This window comes from Chrysemys picta, chromosome 20 (genome assembly GCF_011386835.1).
Source record: "Chrysemys picta bellii isolate R12L10 chromosome 20, ASM1138683v2, whole genome shotgun sequence".
NCBI classification, from domain to species: domain Eukaryota; kingdom Metazoa; phylum Chordata; order Testudines; family Emydidae; genus Chrysemys; species Chrysemys picta.
In genome coordinates this window covers 7,533,585-7,544,171 of record NC_088810.1, presented here as the reverse complement: position 1 = coordinate 7,544,171, position 10,587 = coordinate 7,533,585, and the positions used below count along the sequence as shown (strand labels likewise).

At 58.5% G+C, this 10,587-nt stretch overlaps 1 protein-coding gene across 1 annotated transcript; it reads left to right on the top strand.

Annotated features, from left to right (window-relative positions):
• The first annotated feature begins 386 nt into the window (after positions 1-386).
• LOC101947910 (free fatty acid receptor 2-like) lies at positions 387-5,686 on the top strand. Its single transcript, XM_005312735.3, has 2 exons — positions 387-843; positions 3,436-5,686. The coding sequence occupies exon 2, from the start codon at positions 3,447-3,449 to the stop codon at positions 4,434-4,436; it is 990 nt and encodes a 329-aa protein (XP_005312792.2). The 5' UTR covers positions 387-843; positions 3,436-3,446; the 3' UTR covers positions 4,437-5,686.
• The last annotated feature ends 4,901 nt before the right edge of the window (positions 5,687-10,587 follow it).

Below are 10,587 nucleotides of genomic sequence, written 5' to 3'. Positions count from 1 at the left end.
CCGTGGAACGTCTCATTGTTCCCAGCACTGGCCCGTGGATGTCAGTGTCCCCTCCCCTGCAACGATACCCCGATGGCCCCTGGGGACCCATCGCCTCTGGTATCCCGGCTATGGCTACAACGGAGCGACGGATGACTCACCCCCAGCTGGGATCTGGCCCCATTGCCTCTGTCTTTGGCAGTCAGTCAGGATTCCCTCCCACTCAGCTGTGGCTACTGTGAGTGTCCCTGTGCTCTGGGCAGGGTTTTTATGTGCCCCGGAGCCCGAGCGAAGAAATATGAACTTGGATTTGTTTGTTTATTTAATATCGTGCTTCTGAAAGTTGCTGCAGCCCGGGGGGGTCAAAGATTCATAAATCCAGCGCAGCCTCTCCTCCGTGCCCTGTGATAGAACCACTAGACCCCACTCCTCTTCTAGAGCCCGGGAGTCCTGGCTTCCAGCCCTTCATGGCTCTAACCACCAGACCTCACTCCCCTGCCTGAGCTGGGGATAGAACCCAAGGGGCCTCGCCCCCAGCAGGGTGCAGTAGCTGACCCGTGGAAAGGGAGGTTCAGACTCACTTGAGGACGTGCTGGTTCACACCTCGCACGAGGAAGTAACGATTGCATCTCTCATCCTTTCTGCGTGGATTTCCGAGGAGAGGGACCGGTGGGGTTTCCTGGGGCTCAACCACAGACACAATTTAACCAGCTGCCTGGACTACAGAAAACTCACTCCCCAGCCAGGACGCAAGAGACCAGCCACCAGCTCTTCCCTGACACATCGCCTGGGGTCATTCCCTGCCCGGACACCTGGGTTCCAGCCCTTCTGCAGGCTCCCAGCGCACTGGCTGCTGGAAAGGAGGTGAGGATGGGCTCTCTAGCTGCCTGGGTCAGGGCTTGTAAGGAGGGGAGTGGGGTCTAGTGGTTAGAGCAGGGGGAATGGGGAGTTGGGACTCCTGGGTTCTATCACTGGCTCTGGACAGGGAGTGGGGTCTAGTGGTTAAAGCCAGGGGCAGGGCTCCTGGGTTCTGTCCCCAGCCCTGACCAGTGTGTATTTCCCTTTACCAGTCATGCCCAGGGGTCTGTGCAAAGTTTAGTTTTGCTTTTGTGAAATTAAAAAGAAACAAACAAGCAACAAAGTAAAAGGGAAGTGGCTGCCTCAGCTGGCCCCTGGGTTCTAGCCCCAGCTCTGGGAGGAGAGTGGGGTCTAGTGGTTAGAGCCAGGGGCTGGGGGGAGCCAGGACTCCTGGGCTCTTTCCCCAGCGTGGCCAGCTTCTTTCCCTGCTCTGACTCTGTTCTTCAACCTGTAAAACGGGGGTGAAGGTTTGTGACCTACTTTGGCCACGCGCTCGCCCACCACCGAGCGATCAGGGCTGAGCGACGTGGGCAGCGGGGCATGGAAATGTGTCTAGCTCAGCTGAGTAAGAGCAAGGTGGGGACAGGGAGAGGGGAAAACACAACAGTCCATGTACGGGGGGCACCCAGCACTGGCATGGGGAGGTGCCAGTCAGGATATAGGGCGTGGTCATTCCATCCCCCAAAGAATGGGTCCCCCACTCGGAGAAAGAGACTGGAGGGGACAATTCCTTCCCCTCCCTCCACCCCAGGCAGCGGCTCCATTACCAAGGGCTCTGGGAACCTGATGATGGGTCTGATCTCGCCGCGGTTCCATGTCGTGCCACCACATCTGAGCAGCGAGACAGGCCAGGAGGGGAAGTGGGTTTCTCTCTGAGAACAGAGAGCGGAAGGACAGACGGGAACGGCAGGAGGGCATGACAAGGAGAGATCTGCTGGCTGGCTCATACACCCACCCCTATTCCGAGAACCCAGGAGTCCTGGCTCCCAGCCTCCTGCTCTGATCAGTAGACCCCACTCCCCTCCCAGATCTGGGGATAGAACCCAGGCGTCCTGACTCCGCAAGATTACCCCAGGGAGTGAAAATAATCTGGCCAACCTGTGTAGCAGGATTGCGGCAGGTCAGCCCAGCGCCTGATTTTACGAGCTGGCTGAAATGACAGCAGCAGGAGGAGTATTTCTATTTGAAGCGGGGGACAGCCGAGCCCCAAGTGATTTATCCCTCTCGGGCATCCCTGGGTGAATGACCAGCAATCCCACCCTGCCACGACTGAGCTCCAACTCGGGCAAAGAGCAAGGAGCCGGCGGGTTGTGGGAACCGGCCGCTCCGGGATTCAAACCCGTGGCTCAGCCTGATGCCTCTTGCATAGAGCGGGGGCGAGCGAGTGCAGTACAGGGCTGTGGACACTAGGGGGAGAAGGCGGCAGGAGAAAGGCAGGGGGATGGCTGGACAGACAACTGTTAAGAGACATGGACAGGGCTCTATGAGACTGGATAGCTAGATACGGGGTGCGTATGGAGAAAGATGGATATAGAGGAGCATGGAGGGGATAGCTCTGCTATCTTTCCATCCATACCCATGTGCCCTCTCCATCCAGAACCCAGGAGTCCTGGCTCCCAGCCCACTAGACACCCCCCCTCTCACTCCGCCAGTGGTAAGGGATCTAGGAGCAGTGATTACAGACGGCAGAAGGACCCAGGCAATGGTTTACTTTACCGGAGGTTTATTAGCTTCTCCTTAATGAGGCTTTTTAACGATCGATCCCCACAGCTAGGAGGCGGGAGTAGAGCTACATGTACCCTGGGGAAGGGAGGGGCCCATCGCAGCTTGGCGTGAGGGCACCCACTGCCTGTCTGGAGCACGGGCGCAGGACACCCTGGCCCTGGGAAAGCTGGCGGGCTGCTCTTCAGAGTCACTGGGATGGCTCAGTAGCTGAAGGCGGGAGCCAGGACTCCTGGGTTCTCTCCCTGGTTCTGGGAGGGGAGTGGGGTCTAGTGGGTTGAGTGGAGCTGAAAGATCAAGAATCCTGGCTTGTGTTTCTTAGTTCTACTGTGTATTGACTCCTTATCCCCTATTTTAACCACAAAATCACTCCTCAGAACCAGGGAGAGAACCCAGGAGTCCTGGCTCCCACTTCCCCCCCACCTCCCGCCTTTACCACTAGACCCCACATTTGATGATGATATTTATGAAAATTTCCCTTTGAGTAACAGCCACTTCCCTGTACTCCGAGCTGCCTGCTTGCCCCCCCCATCCCATCCCTGTGTGTTTGCTCACGCGATCTCGTGCATCCCAGGTCCGCCGATCTCTCCGGTGCTGGCCCCCCCGCACCTGCCACTGGCTAAACAGGAAACTGAGCTAAATAAATACGGGAGCTGGCTACATAAATTCCAGTCTTATGTCTAGTGTCAGCTAATGCACCAGGAGCCCTGAGCTTGCTCGCATGGCTACGGGTAAGGAGGGGTTGGGAGCCAAGACCCCTGGGTTCAATCCCCAGGCCTGGCAGGGGAGTGGGATCTAGTGGGTTGGAGCAGCGGGGGCTGGAAGCCAGGACTCCTGGGCTCCTTCAGCAGCTGACAATCCTTTTCTCCTTTGTAGAAGCCAAGACAATGAGTGCGACCGATTTCATTCCGGTGGTTCTCACTGTCTACATCTTCACCTTCCTGATCGGCCTCCCGTCCAACCTCCTGGCCTTCTACACCTTCCTGGTGAAGGTCCGCCAGAAACCCACCCCCGTCGACATCCTTCTCCTCAACCTCACCGTCTCCGACATCTCCCTCCTCATCTTCCTCCCCTTCAAGATGGTGGAGGCCATCTCAAATGGGGCATGGACCTTGCCCTCTTTCCTCTGCACGCTCACCAGCTTCGTCTTCTACAGTAGCATCTACATCAGCTCCCTATTCCTCATGGCCGTCAGCGTTGAGCGCTACTTGGGCGTGGCCTTTCCCATCAAGTACAAGCTCCGACGCCGGCCAGCCTATGCCACTGCTGCCTCCGTGGTCTTCTGGGTGGTCGGCTGTGCCCACTGCAGCATTGTCTACATTATCCAATACCAAGACTTGAATAGGACCGCAGTCTCCAACAACAGGTCCCACTGCTACGATGATTTCTCCGATACGCAGCTCCATGTCCTCCTCCCTTTCCGGCTGGAGCTTTTCCTGGTCCTCTTCTGCCTCCCCTTCACCGTCACCATCTTCTGCTATGTCAACTTTGTCCGCATCCTGGTGGCCTTGCCCAACATCCCGGCCCGGAGGAAGCAGCGGGCTGTGGGCCTGGCCGTGGCCACCTTGTTCAACTTCATAGTCTGCTTCGCTCCCTACAATCTGTCCCACGTGGTGGGCTTTGTCCAGAACAAGAGCCCCTCCTGGAGGGTGTACGCTCTTCTCCTCAGCACCCTCAATGCCGCCTTGGACCCCGCCATCTTCTACTTCTCCTCCACTGCTGTCCAACGGGCCTTCACCAAGTGCCTGGCCGGCCTGTGGCACAAACTCAGAACCTTCGTGGTCCGGTGCCATCTCCCCTGCTTGACTTGCTGTGGGGAAGGGGGCAGAGAGTTGGAGGCAGCCAGTGGGGACGAGGCTGAGGGGTCAACGACTTGATTCCCAGGGTGAGACCAACTCTCTGTTTCCTCTGCAGAGCCTTCCTTGTCCCATGCACCGCAGGAGCAAGAGATCCTGCACTTGAGCCCGGGACGGCATCTTCTGTCCTTCCCTGCACCTCCCGAGAGGGCCGTAGGCCTCCTCAGACAGCAGCGTGCGGCGGGGCTTGGAGTTGGTGCCCAACTTCCACATGGCTTTGGCCTACCTGAGCTTCAGTGTGGTTGGCCAAACTTGGCTCCAGAGGGCTTTGGCTGACCTGAAGTCGGGGTCGCCATGGTGTCAAGGGCCTTCCTATGCTGCTTCCGGGCCACAACCGAGCGGTTGACCAAGCGCCCACCGGACTTTGGCTTACTTCAGCTTTGGAGTGAGTGTCCCAACTTCCTCAAGGATCCGGCCTCTCTCAGTGTCAGGGTCGCCATGGCGTCAAAGGCCTTCCTTTGCCGCTGCAGGCTCACAAGTGAAACATAGACCGATTTCAGCTGGAGGGTCCCCCCGGCACCCTCCACTCACTCCTGGTCTTTCCTTCTCCATGGTTGGGCCCACGGGCAAGCAAGTGACTATGGGCTGTAACTGCAAGTGGGGGTTGCTTGCGGGAGGGCAAACAGGCTGGGCTGAGCTTGTCCCGTTTCAGGGGAACCATTTAGTGGCAGATGAACAAGGACCAGGCTCCATGAGGGGCCCATGGGCCCTGAGTTTGCCCTTGTTAAGCTATGGAGAGCTCTTCCTCCTTGGCCACTAGTATTAGTCTTTGTTGGCCTCTGTGGAAATGTAGTTACCGCCTCGGTGGGACTGGAACGCAAGAGGCTGCAGCCCAGCATGCTACTGCTTGAGCTAAAGGAGAAATGCCGTGTGTTGGCAGCAGTAGTAAGGCTGTTATCTGCCATGTGGACGGGAAGGATTTGGACTCTGGACCTTCACTATCAATGCACGGCGCTCTATGCAAGCAGTGGTGGGAAGGCTCTTGCTGAGCAGGATTTGAAAGCAGGACTTCTAGCACCATCACGTGATCTAAAGGTGGAGTGCCTTTTGCAGCGGTAGTAGGGCTGTTATCCTCCAGGTGGGTGGGGGATGGGCAATTAGCAGGCACACGTACAATGGACGCTGGTCCCTGCGGGTCTGTTCCAGGTCTGGACATAGAGCTGAGATCTCCCTTGCGCAAGGTCCTGCACCTTCTCCCTTCGCTGGCGGATCTGGCGCCCCCCAGGGGCAGTGGCTTTAGCTACGTATTAAATAAAGTTATTGATTTATTATCCAATAGTGATTATTTTCTTATTTTTCTTCTGGTCTTGTGGGTTAGAGTCAGGGGGGCTGGGAGCCAGGACTCATAAGAACGGCCATACTGCGTGAGACCAAAGGTCCATCTAGCCTAGTGTCCTGTCTTCCGACAGCGGCCCGTGCCAGGTGCCCCAGAGGGAATGAACAGAACAGGGGATCAGCAAGTGATCCATCCCCTGTCGCCCATTCCCAGCTTCTGGCAAACAGAGGCTAAGGACACTTGGTTCTATCACCAATTCTGGGAGGGGAGTGGGGTCTATGGGTTAGAGTTGGGGGGGTGCTGGGGGCCAGGACTCCTGGGTTCTATCCATGGGAGGGGACCAGGACTAGGAAGTAGGACACAAGCACATTGTGTCTGTCGACTTTTAATTAACTGCAGGGCGTGAATCCGGCACTGCATGTAAACAAACAGTGTCTCCCTGGTGCTGATGTTAACCGGGGTTAATGGATAACTGGGCTGGGCAGGGCCTGGGGCAGTCAGGGGATCTCGCATGGGCGCTGGAGGAACCACCAGATCCCAGGTCATGGGACGCTGCCACAGAGCTCACCCCTCCTCCCGGGACTTCCCCAGAGCAGGAGCCCCCCTATACAGCCCCCTGTAAACAGACGTGCAGCCCCTCTCCTGGGCTCAGTCACCGTGGCCTGGCCAGCTCCCCGGGGGGTTGGCGGGGGCGGGGGGGGGGCGGAGAGGGAGCTGGGTGCAGTTCAGCTCCTCTCCGAATGGGGCTGAGACCCAGCAAACCTCATTGCACAGCGAGCTCCCCAGAGCAGCTGTTAGCAGATAAACAAACGAGCGCGGTGCAGACACGCACTGGGAGCGCCCTTCCCCCCCGCTGCATTGCAAACACCCCCCCACCCACACAGGGGCTCCCAAACCCTCACGCACATGGGCAGCAGGGAGGGGAGCTGTGGGGGAGGGGGAGGAAGGTGTGTCTGCTCATACACACCCACGCAGGGCTCGTCCTCTCCAGCAGGGGCAGCAGGAATGCCCCCTTACCCCCCACCCCCACACACAGCTGCACAAAATCTCAGCACACGAACACACCCATAAGACATTCACACACCACAACAGCCGTATGGAACAGACTGTGTGCGCTTAGCAGGGTGAACTCACTGCCCACCCCAGGGCGGCACTAGGGGGCGCTGTGCTGCAGGGGGCAGTCCGGGCTGGCCCCAATGCCCCAGGCTGGCACTAGGGGGCGCTGTGCTGCAGAGGGCAGGGTGGGGAGCTCTCCCCTGGCAGTCCGGGCTAGCCCCGATGCCCCAGGCTGTGCTACAATCTGCCTCTGTCTGCAGCTGGGGATTTCTACCCTGCGCTTCTGTGCATAGCCCTGAATCTCCAGGGCCATCTGGCGGGCTAAGGGCCGATAGCAAGACTGATAGACGCTCGCTTCCGTGTCAGGGTGATTCCGCCACAAGCCACAGGGCTGGCCAAGAGCGAGCGTCTCATCCTTCGCCTACATCGGCCGTAGCAGCAGAGCTGTAGGGGATGGGGGGGCTGTAGGTCTGGAGTGAGGAGCACCGGCACAGCTTGTGTGGGGGGGTGTGGGGGAGCCAAGGGCTGGGCTAGCAGGGGGCCGTGGGTCGGGAGTGAGGGGCACTGGCAGAGCTGTGGGGAGCCCAGGGCTGGGCTAGCAGGGGGCCGTGGGTCGGGAGTGAGGGGCACTGGCAGAGCTGTGGGGAGCCCAGGGCTGGGCTAGCAGGGGGCCGTGGGTCGGGAGTGAGGGGCACTGGCAGAGCTGTGGGGAGCCCAGGGCTGGGCTGGCAGGGGGCCGTGGGTCGGGAGTGAGGGGCACTGGCAGAGCTGTGGGGAGCCCAGGGCTGGGCTAGCAGGGGGCCGTGGGTCGGGAGTGAGCTTTGTGGCTGGACTAGGCCGTGGCAGCTGAGGCAGGATCTGGGAGCCTGGGAAAGGGGCCTGCAGGGCACGGGGGCAGAGCGGGGGAGAGGTCAGGAGCTCCTTGGAAGGCATCACTCAGCTCTGGCACCGTCTGCTTTTCCCAGCAAGTCCGGGAGCCGCTCCCTAAGCACGGCCCAAGGACGGGCCCTGTGAAGGCGCTCCCTGGCCTAGCTACGCAGTGCCTGCAGTCCATGGGCAGACCCCAGTCTGCCAGAGACCCCCCCCCACCCCGTGTCCCCTCCTGCTCCTGACTGTCCCCCCCTTTGGAGTGCCACCCCCTTCCCCCAGATTTCCTACAGTCCTGGAAAAAGCCAGGTGCAGTATTTGCTGTGTCCACCAGAGGGCACCAGCACCTCACACCTGAGCCCCAGGGGAATGTGGGGGACCAGAGACGGGAGCGGACAGTCGCATCCTAAATATTTAGAGGCTGCAGTGGCGGAAGGTGGCCAGTGGGGGGTGGTTAGTGGGGACACACATGCACTGGAGCTAACACCCAGTTACAGGGTACTTGGCACTGGGCGGGGTAACCAGGTAATGGGGGGTACCAAGTATCCCCGAGGGACGGGGCACCAGAAGGAAACCAAAAGCCAGGGGTGGGCAGGTCGGCGGCAATGGGAATCCACCGAAATTCTCAAGATCCTACAGCCTGGTGTGTCTCTTTTTGCGGGGGAGGGGGGTTAGACGATATTCACCACCTGGATGAGTCCGGCCGTTATGGAGCAGCCAGGCCAAAGTCAGCCAAGGTCAGCGAGGGCATCGCGGCTGCAATCCCCTGACATGGTTTTCCCCGGGGCCGTTTGCTTTTCAGCTATTGCTCCACCGCTGCAAGGGGCCCCGACGCCCCCGCGGCCTTTCGATTTGCCGTTTTTAAAATAAATTCCACAGATAATCTCCACGTTTCGGCTTCAGCGTTTCCCCCACCCCCAGTTTTCATCCGTTTCAATGTTCAGAGTTGCAGGAAATGACGATGGGATCAGACAATGGCGGGGGGGAGGGGGGTGTCTGACTAACTGGAGGATTGGGCCAAAGGAAATCTGATGAGGTTCAACAAGGACAAGTGCAGAGTCCTGCACTTAGGAAGGAAGAATCCCATGGACTGCCACAGGCTGGGGACCGACTGGCTAAGCAGCAGTTCTGCAGAAAAGGACCTGGGGGTTACAGTGGATGAGAAGTTGGATATGAGTCAGCAGTGTGCCCTTGTTGCCAAGAAGGCCAACGGCATATTGGGCTGCATTAGTAGGAGCATTGCCAGCAGATCGTGATTATTCCCCTCTCTTCGGCACTGGTGAGGCCACATCTGGAGTACTGTGTCCTGTTTTGGGCCCCCCACTGCAGAAGGGATGTGGACAAATTGGAGAGAGTCCAGCGGAGGGCAACAAAAATGATTAGGGGGCTGGAGCACATGACTTACGAGGAGAGGCTGAGGGAACTGGGCTTGTTTAGTCTGCAGAAGAGAAGAATGAGGGGGGATTTGAAAGCAGCCTTCAGCTACCTGAAGGGGGGTTCCAAAGAGGATGGAGCTCGGCTGTTCTCAGTGGTGGCAGATGACAAAACAAGGAGCAATGGTCTCAAGTTGCAGTGGGGGAGGTCTAGGTTGGATATTAGGAAACACTATTTCACTAGGAGGTTGGTGAAGCACTGGAATGGGTTACCTAGGGAGGTGGCTAGGATGATTTAGTTGGGGTTGGTCCTGCTTTGAGCAGGGGATTGGACTAGGTGATCTCCTGAGGTCTCTTCCAACCCTAATCTTCTCTGAGTCTATAACTAAATTTTAATGACCCAGCTGTTCCAAAAGTTGACGCTAATCGTTAAACCTTCGACCGTCAGTGTCACCTGTCAATACAGACAGCGTCAACAGCCTTAAAGGGAGCGTGGCACAGTCTCAAGACGTTTCTCTGGGGTCGATTGGCTGTCGATTCTGGTTGTTATCAATGGAAAGATCTGTGTATTTTTATCTTTAGGGAGCTCGGATTTTGTTGCTGAAATGGAAAGACGTGGGCTTCGCTCACTCAACGGCTAGAGGGTGAGCGCTGATAAAAAGTCTTTTTGTGAGCAAAGAAAGAAAGAGGCCAACCAGGCTTAGCTAGTGTCCTCAGCCCTAGATTGGCTCAGAGGCTGCTGGGACGGGGGCGGACCGCGCGAGCATGGCACACGCTGCTCGGACAAGGCGTGCGAGGATCAGGCTTCACATTCTGCTGCTCCCACAGCTGCTGCTGAAGACGCTTGAAAAAAATGACCCTGTTATGGCCGATCCACGCGTAAAACCTGCCGCCTGAGACACAGGCACCAGCGGTACAATCGGGGCTGGGGCTCGTGGGGCGGACGCGCACCGGCGACACGGAGACCCAAGTGTGGACACGCCCAAGTGATGTCATCGCCGAGGCAGCCGTGTGCCGACGTTGGGTCGCCTTGATTGTGTAGTATAGACATCTGTCCTGGCGAGAGTCATTAATCACTGGAAGAATTTCCCGAGGGGCCTGGGGCCTTCTCCGTCAGCGCAGCGTTTAGATCAGGGTTGGCTGGGTTTCTCCCAGGTCGGCTCCAGGGTTGTTGGGGGCAGTTCTCTGGCCTGTGCCATGCAGGAGGGCTGGAGTGTGGCTGGCTCTGTTCAGGCCTCTGTGCCCCCAAACAAGCCCCCCTGGAAGGGTTTATTTTGCCTGTGACACAAAAAAAGTGCTGTGGCAACGACAATAGTTCCCCCTCCCCCATATTTAAACAATGGGTAAGGGAGGCGCTTACCCACCGATCCTGCAAGTGGGCGTGAGGGGGATAAACTGGCTGGCATGCTGCACGTGGCAGGACTCAGAGCCAGACCCGGCCGGCACATGGCACGTGGCAGGACGCAGAGCAGTACCAGGCCGGCACACGGCACGTGGCAGGACGCAGAGCGGGACCAGGCCGGCACACAGCTCGTGGCAGGATGCAGAGAGGGACAAGGCCGGCACACGGCACGTGGCAGGACGCAGAGCCGGACCAGGC

Coding starts and splice junctions, on each gene's coding strand:
- LOC101947910 (XM_005312735.3), top strand. CDS start 3,447: ATGAGTGCGACCGATTTCATTCCGGTGGTTCTCACTGTCTACATCTTC.